The sequence below is a fragment of the Marmota monax genome, unplaced genomic scaffold (genome assembly GCF_021218885.2).
Source record: "Marmota monax isolate L192 unplaced genomic scaffold, Marmota_monax_Labrador192_F-V1.1 WCK01_AAM20220418_F8-fsc00392, whole genome shotgun sequence".
NCBI classification, from domain to species: domain Eukaryota; kingdom Metazoa; phylum Chordata; class Mammalia; order Rodentia; family Sciuridae; genus Marmota; species Marmota monax.
This window is the reverse complement of record NW_026693779.1, coordinates 695,043-710,110: the sequence shown is the minus strand read 5'-3', so window position 1 is coordinate 710,110 and position 15,068 is coordinate 695,043. Positions and strand designations below refer to the sequence as shown.

General features: G+C 49.8%; 2 protein-coding genes and 4 non-coding genes across 7 annotated transcripts; all 6 read right to left on the bottom strand.

Moving 5' to 3' along the window:
- Positions 1 to 3: 3 nt before the first annotated feature.
- On the bottom strand, positions 4 to 6,154 carry Eif4a1 (eukaryotic translation initiation factor 4A1). The gene is made up of 11 exons (XM_046462070.2): positions 6,117 to 6,154; positions 4,720 to 4,768; positions 4,160 to 4,292; positions 3,590 to 3,729; positions 2,357 to 2,525; positions 1,911 to 2,020; positions 1,503 to 1,646; positions 1,286 to 1,423; positions 1,091 to 1,180; positions 774 to 853; positions 4 to 650 (listed from the first exon to the last, which is right to left on the bottom strand). Exons 1-11 carry the CDS (start codon positions 6,137 to 6,139, stop codon positions 506 to 508), a joined length of 1,221 nt encoding a protein of 406 aa, XP_046318026.1. The 5' UTR covers positions 6,140 to 6,154; the 3' UTR covers positions 4 to 505.
- Positions 924 to 1,063, bottom strand: LOC124105011 (small nucleolar RNA SNORA67). The gene has a single exon (XR_006855578.1). It is a non-coding gene; the product is annotated as a small nucleolar RNA SNORA67 (small nucleolar RNA).
- LOC124105014 (small nucleolar RNA SNORD10) lies at positions 2,111 to 2,252 on the bottom strand. Its single transcript, XR_006855581.1, has one exon. It is a non-coding gene; the product is annotated as a small nucleolar RNA SNORD10 (small nucleolar RNA).
- On the bottom strand, positions 3,174 to 3,316 carry LOC124105012 (small nucleolar RNA SNORA48). Its single transcript, XR_006855579.1, has one exon. It is a non-coding gene; the product is annotated as a small nucleolar RNA SNORA48 (small nucleolar RNA).
- LOC124105013 (small nucleolar RNA SNORA48) lies at positions 3,984 to 4,127 on the bottom strand. The gene has a single exon (XR_006855580.1). It is a non-coding gene; the product is annotated as a small nucleolar RNA SNORA48 (small nucleolar RNA).
- Positions 6,155 to 7,336: 1,182 nt separating the features above from the next.
- Senp3 (SUMO specific peptidase 3) lies at positions 7,337 to 13,893 on the bottom strand. 2 transcript variants are annotated; one of them, XM_046462068.2, is made up of 11 exons: positions 13,668 to 13,893; positions 12,125 to 12,841; positions 11,092 to 11,331; positions 10,901 to 11,012; positions 10,387 to 10,534; positions 10,211 to 10,258; positions 9,729 to 9,806; positions 8,471 to 8,671; positions 8,205 to 8,288; positions 8,039 to 8,089; positions 7,337 to 7,587 (listed from the first exon to the last, which is right to left on the bottom strand). In XM_046462068.2, exons 2-11 carry the CDS (start codon positions 12,828 to 12,830, stop codon positions 7,477 to 7,479), a joined length of 1,779 nt encoding a protein of 592 aa, XP_046318024.1. In that variant the 5' UTR covers positions 12,831 to 12,841; positions 13,668 to 13,893; the 3' UTR covers positions 7,337 to 7,476. The 2 variants fall into 2 exon arrangements, with proteins under 2 accessions (XP_046318024.1, XP_046318025.1); XM_046462069.2 differs by having other exon boundaries at positions 8,471 to 8,608; positions 13,668 to 13,892.
- Positions 13,894 to 15,068: the final 1,175 nt, after the last annotated feature.

The following is a 15,068-nucleotide window of genomic DNA, read 5'->3' as shown; positions in this document are numbered from 1 at the left end:
AGGCAGTTTCCAAGTCATTTTATTCAGAATTTTGTGTTTGTTTCCTGAATCAATAAATACTATACAAAACAATGTAAAAATGGCTACCATTTTCTCTCCCCTGCTCCTCCCACCTGGGGACAATCCCTTGGGCAACCTCACTTAGGGGTTCTCCTCGCAGATTTGGTCCAGCAAATGAGGTTGTGACGTTATAACCCCTTGAATCATTTGGGATTCAAGTGGGGTGGGAGAGCCTCTGAGATTTAGAGGTGACTAGGTTAGGGGCATGGATTAGTGTTTTCTGGGAGGAGACGGCGCCTGGGGCAAGAGCCTACCCCAAAGAAAAGGGTGTCTAAAATGTTCACGGTTCCTTCTTTTGCCTCAAAAAGTGACATTTATTCAAAGAAAAAAAAAAGAAAAAAAAAAGACAAGATGTCCATCCCTTGGCTCCCTTCCCTCCCCCTTCCAGCTGCTCCTTAGCCCCCAGGATTGAACCCTGGCTGGAGCTAGGTAGCAGGACAGCCCCTCAGATGAGGTCAGCAACATTAAGGGGCATCTCTTCAATGGAGGTGTTGTAGAAGGTCTCGATGTCTCGGAGAGTCCTCTTGTCTTCTTCTGTCACCATGTTAATAGCCACACCCTTACGGCCAAAACGCCCACCTCGACCAATTCTGGTGAAAAAATAATAATGGGAATGAAAAATAGGCCAAGGAGCACCAAAAGCTTTTAAGCACAGAAAGGGATAGAGATCTAGTCTAAGGAGTTAGGAAAAATAATCCCAGATCTACACTTACCTGTGGATGTAGTTTTCCCTGTTGGTGGGAAGGTCATAGTTGATGACTAAAGAAACTTGCTGCACATCAATGCCTCTGGCCTATGTCAAGAAAGATGGCAAATTCAGCCTGTGAATTAAGGATATGATCCATCCAGAGGGACTTAAATATGCATGTAGGCAGCCAAAGGAAGGCAAAGAAATCAAGTATCCTCTGTCTCCCACAGACCTCAGGCATGCCAGGTCTTCTTCCAAGTTGCTACTTTCCTGAGAGGCATTAGTTGGCCCCGTGGAGAGGGAATCATCTTGGATCCTCCCCTTTCCGGTCTCTTTACTCACCAGTAAGTCAGTGGTAATCAATACTCTGCTAGAGCCAGACCGGAACTCCCTCATGATCACATCTCTTTCCTTTTGGTCCATGTCTCCATGCTAGAAAGCATACAGAAGGTTCTACATAGCAGGTAGGTAGGTACATGGGTTTTGGGAAAATTAGTATGGCACAGACAACAGGGCTGTCAAGGGAAAAAAACCCACCATGGCAGAGACAGTAAAATCTCGGGCATGCATCTTCTCAGTGAGCCAATCAACCTTCCTTCGTGTGTTGATGAAGATCACTGCCTGGGTAATGGTCAGGGTTTCATACAAGTCACACAGTGTGTCCAGCTTCCACTCCTGTAGGTAGGGAGAGAAATCAGTCAGGGGCTATACCCAACAACTTGCTATCAGGTCCGCCTCCTGCACCGGGCCCCACCTCTCGTTCAACGTTGATGTAGAACTGGCGGATACCCTCCAGGGTCAACTCTTCCTTCTTGACAAGAATTCGAATGGGGTCCCTCATGAACTTCTTGGTCACCTCAAGCACATCGGAAGGCATTGTAGCTGACAACAAAACCACCTAATGAGGGGAAAAAAAAGTCAGGACTAGGGATGGTGAGACCAGATTCTTCTATAGTTCCCCTGCCACATGACACTGGATTTTCTTTATGCCAACCACACTATAATTCTAGAAATAGGGGCTAGGGCTGTAGCCCAGTAGTAGAGCACTTGCCTTGGATGTGGGAGGCACTGGGTTCGATCCTCAGCACCACATAAAATAAAATAAAGGTATGCTGTCCATTAAAAAAAAAATTCTAGAAATAATGACTAGGGTCTTTCTCACCTGGGTATTGCTGTTGAGCTTCTGGAATATGTCGTAGATCTGGTCCTTGAATCCACGGCTTAACATTTCATCAGCTTCATCCAATACAAACATCTTAATGTATTTGGGAGCTAGAGTAGGAAAATACCAAGATACAGTAATCAGAGAAATACAAAATACACTTAATTCTCTTGATAAAATAGGGAAGTAGCAGGCAGTCTGCTCTCAGAATACAAGGACTGATCCTTTGCCTGGGACCTCCCTGGAAGCCAGCCAGCAGCAGCCTAGGAAGTAGAACACTACCTGGGCTAAGACAACAGGGAAGTCAGGCTCAGATGACACGCATGGGGTTCATCATGGAGCAACTCATTTAAAAGCAGCAGCAGCATCCTTGGTAATAAGACTTGGCTTAAGGGGAAAGCATGCAGAAAAGGGAAGGAACCAGGGGACAGGAACATAGTACTCACACAGGTATCTCCGGTTAAGCATATCAAACACGCGGCCAGGGGTACCCACAATGATATGGGGAGCTTCCATCTGCAACTTTTGCACCTCAGCACGCACATTGGTGCCCCCAATGCATGCATGACAGGAGGCACCCATGTAATCTCCTAATGCCATGACCACCTTTTGTATCTAAACCAGAGAAAGACAGATACTTACATATTAGCTCTAATTGTGCCAGCCACCCCCCCCCCATTTTTCATGAGTTTGGTCTTCATTTCTTCCCAACAACTATTAAGTTTAATTTTGGGGTGAGAAACAGTTGTTAACCCTCTAAGATCACACTGCTCAATATTATAGAAACAATATCTGAACAGTTTCCTGAGTATACACTGATTCATAACAAAGCATGATTAAGTTTTTAAAGCTGGATGGTTACAACCCTTAACTTTCCTAACTCACAACCCATTGAATCCATCAACAGCCAGCTTTATGAACCACATGACTTCATGACACACATCTATGGTCTATTGCTAGAGAACCTAAACTAGGTGACATGTTCATTCTTAAAACAAGAAAAACAACAACAACAAAAAAAAAAAACCTAACACCAAACCAGATAAAACAAAGTGTTGCCAAGTTGCCCAGGCTGGCTTTGACCTTGCAATCCTGCCTTAACTTTCTGAGTAGATGGGATTATAGATTATGTGCCAGCATTTACTAATTTCTTGTTTACATCATTTGTGCCCATAAGTTCACAGCAAAACAATCACTACATCTGCCAAAGAACATTTCAGAATTTACTCCTTGCACTCCAAGAAAACAGTCCAATTTAGGATCTTATGTGCCCTAGGCATGAAACAGCTCTGGCCACAACACAGGCATCAAGCTAGGATGAACAAAGGACTATCTTCTACTCTGCCCCTGACTGATATAAGAGTAACACCACTAGTGAGGTGTCTCTTTGCCCATTGTCAGGGGGTTTGTTCATAAAATAGCCACCAAACTTGCCCAGCTAGCTAAGTCCCACCCAGCAGCCTTTCTATCTGACTCAGGAAATGGGCGGGAGAAGTGGCGGTGTTTGTGTTGGAGGAGGAAACAACTTATAATTAATCCAACAAATCCTGAGAACTAGAAGCCATCAATCCATTTTCCCTACCCCAGAGCATGGGTCAGAGAATACAGAGTTTTGGATTATATATGCTATCTCTAAACCAGTCCTCCAAAGAGGGCAGGGAAGCCAAAGCCACACTTACCTGCTGAGCCAATTCTCGAGTGGGTGCCAGTACCAAAGCTTGGGTGGCCTTTAGATCTAATTCAATCTGCTGGAGAATTGATATGGCAAATGTAGCTGTTTTCCCAGTCCCAGATTGGGCCTGAGCAATCACATCATAACCTGTATAGACAAATCAGAATTAAATGTGTCAGAAGGCATACAATTTTGGCACATTTAAGACAATTAAGCCCCAGCTTCATGAGGTCAGTAAGCAACCAATAGTTAACAAACCAAAAATTAAGTGTTTTGCCAACTTTACCTCTCAAAAATCAGAAGACAAGGTCAAGGTACTAGTTAATTCTGGATTAAACCATACTAGACTATAGCTATAAAAACAATCACAATGGCAACTGTATGAAAGAAAACGCTGCCGTTCATGTGCCCTAGGCATGAAACAGGAAATGGGCAGGGACCAAAAGTCAAGGTGGGATCAACAAGGGATCTTTTGCTCCACCTAATGAGATGATCTGCTGGTCACCACCAACTAGACTGATGCCATTCTACCCAGGTCAGGAGCAATCCAATCTATTCTGGGATTGAGAGATCTCACCCTTGATACAAGGAAGAATGGCTCGCTGCTGGATGGCAGAGGGCTTCTCAAAACCATAGGCGTAGATGCCACGGAGGAGGGACTCGGAGAGATTCATGTCATCAAAGCTGTCAACAATCTCATTCCAGTTACTCTGCCGAATGCAAAGAAATTAAAACTTAAAATAGTGAAATAGGTGAGTTTGGAACAAATAGAATCTGGCGTCTGCACCTAGACAACTCCCTCTCCCTCTAAGAAAGCCAGCTGGTTCTAGATAACTGAGAAATCACTAAAAAAGCCAATTCACATGACATCACACAACTGCAATAATAGGGCTTGTGGAGAATTCAAAAGACACGTTTTATAATCACCCCCAGAAATGTTAAGTTTCCCTGCAAAGCCTATAAAGGAGTTTTAACTCTACCTTAGAGTGGGGCTTTGCTGTTTGTAAGTTAATAAACTTGGATAAATCCCAAGTTCTAGTCTAACTGAAACCCAAGTCCCTACTGGACTACCAGAAACTAGAGCAAACTGCAAGTGGCACTGCCTGAAGAGTAGAAGCAGCAGGTCGGTAGTCTCACCTCGATGACACCTTCGGGCTCCATTCCATCGGGGCCATTGTCTCTGGATCTGTTGATTTAAGGTATGAGTTTTGTCCCCTGCCTGACTGAAGCACTTCAGCAAGCAGCCATGCATGATGCCATCAGCTTTCATTCCAACTCCCACCCGTTCAAGACAATTAAAAAAAAAAAAAAAAAAACGGACTCGGGCCTTTACCCCAGCCCGGCCGCCAACATAATGGGCTAATCCTCCTTTAAGACCCAGAGGGTGGAAGAAGGCTCGTCGCGCTTGCCGTGCCCGGATGTATTCCCTGCCATCGGGCCCACGTGTCCCGGGCCTGGCCGCTCAAAGCCCAAGCGCGTGCACCTCCCTCCGCACCTCCATCGCGCCGGAAGTCCCGCCCTTCACCTCCTAGATCCGAGGGTAGGACATCCCCTTCTCCCCCACGTCACTCCGCCCGCGCCCTCCCCCACTCCCTTCAGCCGATGCCCGCCCTCGCAATGCCCGGATGTGGGAGGCCGCGGGCGGTGGCGGCCTCGCGCACAATGAGCCCCAGCCGAGCTAGCAAAGGGGGAGATTGCACAACACTTAGAAGCGAAGCAAACTGGGGGAGGGGAACCCCTCAGGCCGCCATGTGCTCGCTCCCTCGACCACCCAGCGGCGTCTCCACCCCCCATGGAACAATCCACATCCCGCCCGCCCCCGTCGCGAAATGGCGTCGCCCTCCCATACCTCAGGCCGCTCACCCCCGAAGGAAAGTGGACCTGCCCATCCGCAGTTTGCCAAATGCCCGGCTTGTGCGGCAAAATGGACCCGCCCGCCCGGCGCCGGGTGGGCTCCTGGTGCCTCACGCGGCCGCTCCTCGGGGTTAGGCTCAGTCCTGGCCGTCAAGAAAACCAGCACACTGAACGGCCGGTTTCTTCTTCCACGACCCACATTTCAGCCGCGACGGAGCGACTGTCTGAGGACCCAGGCACCCCCGCCTCTAGCGAGTGGTACCGTCAGAATCCTCCGGAACCCCCGCGCACGAGCCCTCCCCTGGCACAGTGAGGCAACCGGACCGGCCGGATCCGGGCCACGTAGTCGCGGTAGCCTCTGCCTTTTTCCCACGCTAGGTCGCGACCTCGTCTCGCCACTCAGCTACGGGGCTTCCCGCACGGCATCGCCTCGGATCGAGGACTCGTAATAAGCCTCACTCGCTCGGCCCTAGCCGGGTTCTCTTTCCCTCTGCCTCGGGCCTGATGGCAGCGTCGACCATGGATCTGCCCTCTTGCCCCCCGGATCAGTCCTCCCGGCTTGGTTTTCCCCGCAACCCTAGTGGGCCTGGGGCGGTGGGCCTCTCAGCTTCCCCCGGGCGGGGCCCTCGGAAGGGAACGGAAGGGTAAGTAGCCACAACTCTTGCAAATGCTTTTCTTACCGGGAATCCTGACTCGCAGACATGATCCTTAGAAACTAGGGCGGAGTGCCCGCCTATCGACAACTTATAGAGCGCCCGACCCCGCCCCAGCCATCGCATTGGCTTGGCCGCCTCGGCCCCGCCTGCAGGCGCTCTGCAACCCGGCGTGACGTTAGCTCGTAGGCGCTACGGCTCGAAGCCACCATTGGGTAGCTTCGGCGCCTATCAAGGTGAAGGCCCGCCCCGCAGTCTCATTGGCTAATGGGTCCGCTTTTCTCGCCGGCACGGAAGTGACATACAGTAGTCGGGCCTCGAGGCCTGGCAGCCATCTTGGGGCCCTGCACCCTTACACGTGCGGAGGTAATCGTGCCTTAGTCATGTGGTTCAGGAGGTCCTATCACGCAAGGGGGGCGAGGTCTCAGCCTCAAGGGACTTCCGGGCTCCCGGGACTGCCACTTCCTTTTACCTGTGCTCCCGGTTTCCACAGGACTCAAATTTTGTTTTCCCTGGCAGCAAGGATAGATCCGACACCGCCCAGGAGTGTTCTAAGTTATGGGGATGACAGAATCAGAAGCGATCCTAGGACTTGTGAGGATTCCCCTGGCTGGAGGGAGGAGGAGGGTTGGAACTATTTCTGGGCTTAAAGGAATGTGGGGTAGCTGACATAAATCCTATCCAGCCTCCTCCCCAATCCCTTCGGCGTCCTCTTCCCCAGCTTCTGAGGCTCCCCCATTTTTTGCGGCTTACCTACTTTACCTTCTTTCTGCCCTCTGCACTCTGGTTGGGGGATTTGTTTGAGTGATGAAGATTGGGTGTTGGCACTGACTGAATCAGATATGGAGAGCTGGCTCCTGCAGTCTCAAGATCCCAAAAGGAATAGCTAACTGCACAGGTTGTAAGGAGTCCTGAGAGAGCATATCCTCTAGTTTGAGGCCCCTTAAGGAAGACCACCACTTATGTATCTCCAAAGGATCCTTTATTGACCAGAGCAGGACCGTGGCATTTATATATATATATATAAAAAAAAGTTTTGAAGATCTGGCAGGCAGTAATCCCTTTGCCGGCCCACCACCCCCACACTGATTTCCTGCCCCCTTGGCATAGAAGGGGGAATGACTGCTCCACCCAAGCCACAAGGCAACACTCCCCTGCAGAGAGGGAGAAAAGGACTTTCCCCATGGCCACCCCCTGCCCATCAGAAATCAACAAGTATTCTCTCAAAAGAAAAAAAAATACAGAAATCAATTAAAACATTTAAATATGAAAAAACCAAAGGGAATTGGATGGGGAGAGGCAGGAAAGGAAAGGAACTGGAGTATCTTGGGGAGGGTCTCCCAGGTCCCTCTGCCCATTAACGGGCCCAGGGCCTGGGGCTCGAGGCTCACACAGTGAGTTTGCAGTGACACAGCTCCTTGTAGATCTGCCGACGAAGTTTGGGCATGTCCTGCTGGGTGAAGCTGAATGGCTGAGACAGGGCCAGGTGCTTGCAGTACTGGGTGTTAACAAAGCAGGCCATGAGAACCATCTACTGGGCATCCCTCCCAAGTCAGGCAGGACCTGTGCTACATATTTCATATGAGATCTCACTCAATTTTTTAGAGACTATACCCATTTCACATAAGAGGGAGCCAGACTCCCATGGTCTAGAGTTCAAAATCAGCCTGGCTCAGATGTTACTGTTCTTTGTACATAATATACCTAGCCTTTAAGTGGAATAAAACATTGAATCAGGGGCTGAGGAGGCAGCTGTACCAGGGCCTCAAGCAGCCCAGTTCTACTGTGGGATAGAGAGGACCAATAAAATCAGGGTTTCTGTGTTCTAACAAATAAGGCTATTCCCTGCTCTACAGCTGGCTGTGAGCCAAATGAGACAACAGCCTCCCAACCATTTAACCCAAATGACTTCAGAACTGGAAGAGAAGGAGGCCCCATCATCTGCTTACCTGTAACACAAAGGCGCCACAGTCACTGTCATTGTTCTGCCTGGCTACATTCTAGAAAATAAAAGGTAGACCTATTCACCTAGAGAATCCCAGGGGTATGACTTCAATTTCTGCCTCCTACCATTACCTTCATCATCACCCCATACCCCTCCCCATGGAAACTCACCATTTTGAAGTAACCTTTCCATCCCTGGTGGAAATCCAGTCGGTCTTTCTTCACCGCCTCTGCCTGTAGATACTTGGCAATATGCTATGTGGGTAGGAAAAAAGAATAGTGATGCCTCACACTTCCTAACTTAACCCAAGGTATGACAGTGGTAAATACCATACCCAGGTTGCTCCTCAGAAACCCAAAGCCCACCATTTTTCCAGGAAAGCCTTGCCACTGGTTCTCCCTACATTTTTCCCACCTTCCTCCTACCCCTTTCAAACCTTGGGGCAGCGGCGGTTTAGGGTGCGCTGTGAGTCGAAATAGGTAATGGTGCGTTGCCTCACGTCAACAGAAATGAGGGACCAATGCACCTCCAGGTGGATGGGGATTAGCAGTAGCTCCTTATTGAAGATGTCCACCTGAGAGAGAGCAGCTGAGGTCAGGTAGAACACAAAAGGGTCCTGGTAATTGCCACAAGGGTTCTAAAGGGACATAAGGAGGACAAGTGAGAGAACACAATACCCAGGCCCTGCATTTTGAGGCAAGGCTCAACATCTGGACATTAGATTATTTAGGTAAGAGAGGAAACCAGAAAAAAGGAGGCAAGGGCATGCACAGGACCCTGGGTTTGATCCCTAGCACTGGGGGAAGAAAAGTCTAATGTTATGGCATGTGCCACTACATAGTCCCAAAACATTGGGTCCCAAATACTAGAAAGGCAGTGGAATCTCTTGAACTGGGGAATTCAAGCCCAGCCTGAGTGATATAATGAGACCCCATCTCAAAATAAATAGGTAAGTATATAAAATAAAAATAAAATGCTGTAGAAATTTCCTCGCCTGTCAACTGTAGGGCAGAGAAACCCATGAAGAAGAAAAATCTCAATTTCCTTCTCTTCCGATTTTCCCAGTTCACTTAGGCCAAGAATCTAAGAATTATCCTCCATTCCTCTATCTTCTTCATTTCCCACATCTGACCTGTCATAAAATTCTACTGGTTATACCTGTGAAACTTATTCTAGATGAAATTACTCTCACAGTCTCTCCAACCAACCCCACCTCCACTTTTAGCACTCCCATCTAGCAACTTCTCCTGGACTACTGTGCTTCTCTCCTAGCTAGTCTGCCAGTTTCCACTTTTGCTCCCTTTTAATCTGTTACTAGAACCAGCCTGCTTAACTCCAATGGCTTCTTGGTACACGTAATGTACCTCATTAACCTATCCTACATGCCTTACATGATCTCTCTGACCCAATTTTTCTATCTTTCTCCCTTTGTTCACTCTGCTCCAGTCAAATAGGCTACCCACACAGGCCCTGCATTCCTCAACCATGTTGTTTCTCTTTGGGACTCATTTATATAAATGAAATAAAAGTTTTCCTCATTTAATACTGCATCCTTGGTGCCTATAACAGTTCCTGGCTCACGTAAGTATTTAATATTCGTAAGACTGAATGAACTTGGGAAAGGGCTTATAGAAAACCACTCTAATTTTTTAGAAGCAAAGCATTGTATAAGTAGTTATCAATTAATAACTTACATTTTTGGTCCACCTTTTCACCCCATCATAACCCTTGGTACGAAGTTTATCATAGAAGAAACTGTTGAAGAAATGCACCTGTGCCAATGACACATAGAGTTGGGTGAAATTAAAAGACCTGAGCCTACCACCAAGTTTCCCCTTCCTTCTTCTAGTCCACTCCATTTCATATGGCTCTAAAGATTGGTTCGAACAACCCCCACTTCAAATCCCTAAGAGTGAAAAAATGTTTTGTTTTGTTTTTTTTATATAGGTTCCCATTCCAATTCTTTTTGAGTTAGCCATAAGGAAAAACATTAAAGGCTGGCAGAAGGGAAAAGAATTGGTAAGTCCAGAGCCAAGATTAGAGATTTGAAATGGATAACTTCTACCACTTTTTCCCCAGAAAACAGAAACCCTCTTTATATAAAATGGAAGAGATGAACTGAAAACTGCTTAGAATTGCCACTGTTCTGGGGACTAAACTATGTGGTTGGACCTACCTTTTCAGGAACTGTGTCCATGACCAGGTCTCCATACATGTTCATCACCTGGGAAGAAGATGAGAGGCAACTTGCCATGGAGGGTGTGGCTTGAGTACCAGGCTTCCCCACTCAGAGGGCCTCAGACACCCTTCTCCCAGAATCTCCACTCAGGCTGCCTCTCCACCACTTCTCACCTGGTCATTAAGCCAGTTCTGTCCATACAAGGTCCCCAAGTCATCCATGGTCAGCACATGCCGCTTATAGGACACTCGGAAGCCTCTCACCATGGCATTGCCTGGCATACGCTGGTATGACTGGATCAGCTGCAGTACCAGGCCCTTTCTGAGTAGGCCAAAGGTGGAATCACACAAGAGATGATGGAGCTGGGGCATACAGAAATACCTACTACTGCCTAGAATAAGAACCTAAAATGACTTTCTTTTTCTTGATCATGGATCCTTTGGAGGACCTGAAAGGGCCCATTCCCGAGAAAGAGATACATGAAATACATAATATTTCAGGGTCCCAGGTGAAGACCCTCCCAGTTGGCTTATAGGGACTTGACACCTTGCCTGCAGATTCCTCCCCTTCAGCTCTAGTTTCCTCCTCCCCAAGTACATACCTATGGGAGATAAAACAACAAGCATTCTATTCCTAACCCCTAGGTCCCAGCACTCCTTTAAAGAAAATCAGTCCCTCAAGCCTTACCTGGAAGGCGTGGAGAACTCCTGCTGGAAAATGTCCTCCAACTTCTCTACCACCTCATCAGTGCTGAGTGGGATGAGGCTGCCATAAGTTTGAAGGAATTCATCCAAGATGCCTGGATAGAGAAGAGAGGGAAGTGAGACTTTGCTCTAGGAGTTGACCAAGGGAAGGAGGCTAGGTCCACTAGGGCTTACTCTGGACACAGGTCACATGCTCCTCCCGCAAGGGACTATGCTGGCCAGCTTTCTCCCCGGGCCGCTCTGCTTCTTCCCCAGTGCTCAAATCAGGACCCTGAAAGAGCTCCTGAGCCACATGGTCCCCGATGCTGCACACATTGCTGATGAGGATGCTGGCATCAGGGGGTGCCAGGCTGCGCTCCCCTTCTGACCCAGGTGGTCCCCCAAAGCCATTAGGCAAAGTACACGAGAGGAGGCCTATAAGGCAGGGGAAATAGGATGGGGATGAGAAATTAGCCCAGCTGAAAGAATAATGGGAGGATTAACTAATGCACACAAACATAATTCCACAAAAAGGATGAATTAAAGCAGAATCTACCAATATAAGCCTCAAGGTAAGGAGACACCCCCCCCACCCCCGCCAAAAAAAAACCTAAAGCATAAAATAAGGATGTCCAAGAGGTTCTAATGAGAAAGCAGGAGTTCCTATTCGCAGATGGGAGGAAATCAAGAAAAGACTGGAATCAGAAATATAAATTTCAGGAATATGTTACTACTCTACACTTCGCATGTAGCCTATTGCCCAACCTATGATAATGGCTCAACAAATACTTGAGTCCTTAATAAAAGATGTTAAATTGTTTGGCTGGAGTTCTCTGGAGGTGAAGTATTCTGAGGAAGAATGTTACAGACAAACATAGAGATTATGTACTCCACTACCAGGAGGGGGTCCCATGCTACCACTATGTAAACAGTGTCCTCTGGAGATGTACATGCTGGAGTTCTGATTTGAAGTGGATAAGTTTCCTAAACCATAGCTCCCTTTCTCATCTGTACTTAAGACCACAGGACTCCAACTTAGGGGTTCTATTTCCCAGCATGATCAGTTAGTCTTATTTCCTGCTTAAAGTGAGGTTTAATGAAGATGTTTCTCAGCTATTTCAGACCCCTCACTCTGCTTTCCTTAGGCTTGATTCTCACCACAGCAAGTGTCTCCTGGTGCTCCAGCTGCTAGCCCTCCCCACTTCACCCCACCTCTTTCCCACCTTACCCGAGTCAGGGTCCAGAGGAGACTTTGGAGTCCACCTTAGTCCATCTTCCTCCATGGGGAGCCCAGAGGGCACTGGTGGAGACCCTCTTACCCCATCCTCAGCCATGAGAGCACCTAGCAGACCCAGCCGGGGCGGGGGTGGCCCCCGGGGGGAGTCAAAACGACAGCAGGGGGATGGCACCTGTGGCGTTGCACCCCCTTCCTGGGGTGAGAGATGGTTCTTGGGGTGTGTGAGGCTCCGCCGACGACCCCGGTGGCGCCCCCAAAGCTTCCAGTGGAATGTCAGCGAGGTGCTTTTTGAGTAGAGCAGCATCTGGAAGGCTCTCATGGCTCGGCGGCGGCGCTGTGAGCAGGTTTTTCGATGAGTGGGGCGGGGAGGACGAGGCCTTTGGGAGGCTCCTAGTTGACCCCATCTGGTGGGCAGCCTCCAAGCTGCCACTTCCTCTTCTTCATCTTCATCTTCTTCCTCCTCCTCTTCCTCCTCTTCACTAGCTGAAGCATCAAAAGAAGGCCGAGGGACAGGTAGGCGTCTGGCTGGCACTGTGGTCCCTGACCCAGGATCTGGCCCAAACCCTCCACCAGACTTGAGAGGGGGTTTAGGTGGTGGGGGCCAACGAAGACGCTCCCTCCTGGGGCTCGAATAAGCTGTGCCAGGTCTGGGAGGCTCAGGCCCCCAAGACCCGGTCCCTTGTATAGTCTCTTTCATGTTTCAGTACCCTGTAAAACAAAGGTTAGAGTATCAGAATCCAACATCCTGCCCCTGATTCTTCTTCCTCAGCAAGCCCTATGGGATTCACATGCAAATAAATAGAGAAAAAATGTAAAACTCATAACTTTAGCTCTTCCTAGTTAATGTGATCCACAAAAAGGCCTTTAGAGTCTGAGCCATTATCTCTCCCTTACCCAGATGGAGGCAAGGGAAAATGGCTAAGCAGCAGGCCTAAGTGATCTTATTTCTCAGCTCTCTGGGTGAAACCCAGTATTTCCAGGCTCCACTCTCCATTTTAACATAACCAGGTGTTCTTTGAGAGCCTAATAAAGGTGAGCTTGCTAGTGGAGAATGTCCAATATAAGATCCCTGACATGGTGCAGAGGTATCTGGAGAGAATACAACTTTCACAGGTGAACTGCCCAGACTGGGAAGACAGTTCCCTCCCAGTCTGGAATTAATGCGGGGGAGTGGGGTGAGCACTCTCAGGTCATCTCAGGTGGGAATGGAGGCGCTAGGTATATGGCTCAGAGGTCAGAATCTGATGAAAGGGAAACAATTTTGAAGGAATCTAAAAGAAAACCGAATCGGTGTTTACGGTACCGAATCAAGGTACTGGGACAGAACCGAGCCACGTGAGCCAGGTCAGCCCAGCCCCCTCTCCTACCCCATCCCCGGGGACCAAAATGCGTCCCAGCACCGTAAGACTGGACAGCTAGGCTCACAGGGGCTGAAGACGCCCCGTCGAGGGCCTCTTGGCCCCTGTTCGGTAGGAGCGAGGCTCAGGAATGGGACGCCAAGGCAGGGCGGGGGGAGGGGAAGAGGCGTCCTCACCGGAGCGGGGAAGCCGGGCGGACGGGCCCGAGGGCGGGCGTCTCCGCCTCAGGCTTCCCGGCTCATCTTTCCGGCGCCGGCGGCGGCCCCGCCACTCCTGCTGTCCTCAGGCGCAGCCGTCTCAATTCAGGATTACAGGGTTTCAGGGCCGCGCACCGCGCGACCCCGCCGCGACCGCCTCTTGCTCGGCTTCAGCCTCTACCTCCTTCACCACCACCACCACCACCACCACCTCCTCCCCCGCCTTCTCCTCCTTCCCCTCCCGCGAGCCCCAGGCCCACCGGCGCTGGCGGCGCACAATTAGTACGTCACACCCGGCGAACGGCGCCGGCGCGGCCACCACGCGCCCAGTCCCGCCTCCACGCGCCCAGTCCCGCCTACCGGAGAACGTAGACGCCACGGGAGCGTCCCGCCCCCAGGCTCTACGCCAGGCTGCGCCTGCGCACACCCCCGTACCTGGCCGCGCGTGCCGGCCCCACAGCTCCGCTGTTTGCGCCTGCGTGTTGTGTCTCGATTCACGCCCTTTTGCGTTCGGCGCTCGCTGGCCTGAGCCTGGGGGACCCCAGACCCTTGTCCAGTGGGGCGCGTCAGGGCAGAGGCAGGAGGGCAGGGAGGTCCTGATACAGGGAGCGACTTGAGGCGAAATACTGGGGGACTTAATTCTTTTATTTTACTTTAGCGATTGTTGAATAAAAAGAGCTCAAAAGAATGAGGTGAACACCAGCCAGAGCGTACGGCACATCCAAGGATCATCTGACCACCAGTCTAGCCTGCCACGCTAGGGGAATGGAGAGTATTAAAGGAATAACTTGGGACCCGACTGGGCGCGGTGGCGCACGCCTGTAGTCCTAGCGGCTGGAGAGGCTGAGGCAGGAGGCTCACAAGTTCGAGGTTAGCCTTAGCAAGTTAGGGAGGCCCTAGCCACTTAGCAATACTCTTTCAAAATGGAAATGAGCTGGGCATGTCGCTCAGTGGTAAAGCGCCTCTGGGTTCAGTCCCCAGTACCAAACAAAAAACTTGGGACCCTAAGTAATGTGGTCGCAAAAGGACCTTCGTCATTGGGCACGCCCTACAGACGGACGCATAATAGATACATCTCTGGAAATAGTGACGGAATGTGGGGCCCAATAGATGAAGTGAGAATGAAGTTTCTCATAGAGTTTCTTCAGAGGGTACCTGAAGAGGGGTGTGGCATTAGGAACTGAGATTTTCCCTGGATGAGGGAGGTTTAGTGGACTTGTGCCAGCAGGCAGAATGATTCCCTCAAACTGCCGCTAGATGGTAGTGCTGTTCTGGATGCATTCCAGAGGACCCACAGCACGTTTGGACAATGCCTGGCATCCACCTCCCAACCCCCCTACACACACACACACACACACACACACAAGAATTTGGGGCGAT

Bases quoted from the DNA above. Each gene is read 5' to 3' on its own strand.
- Eif4a1 (XM_046462070.2), bottom strand. From the start codon at position 6,139: ATGTCTGCGAGTCAGGATTCCCG. The intron at 4,769-6,116 runs GTAAGAAAAGCA...TTAAATCAACAG, and splicing joins TCTGCGAGTCAGGATTCCCG to ATCCAGAGACAATGGCCCCG. The intron at 1,424-1,502 runs GTGGGGCCCGGT...CCCTACCTACAG, and splicing joins ACATCAACGTTGAACGAGAG to GAGTGGAAGCTGGACACACT.
- Senp3 (XM_046462068.2), bottom strand. From the start codon at position 12,830: ATGAAAGAGACTATACAAGGGACCGGGTCTTGGGGGCCTGAGCCTCCC. The intron at 8,672-9,728 runs GTAAGTTATTAA...ATGTCCCTTTAG, and splicing joins TGAAAAGGTGGACCAAAAAT to AACCCTTGTGGCAATTACCA. The intron at 7,588-8,038 runs GTAAGCAGATGA...GTTAACACCCAG, and splicing joins GTGGCGCCTTTGTGTTACAG to TACTGCAAGCACCTGGCCCT.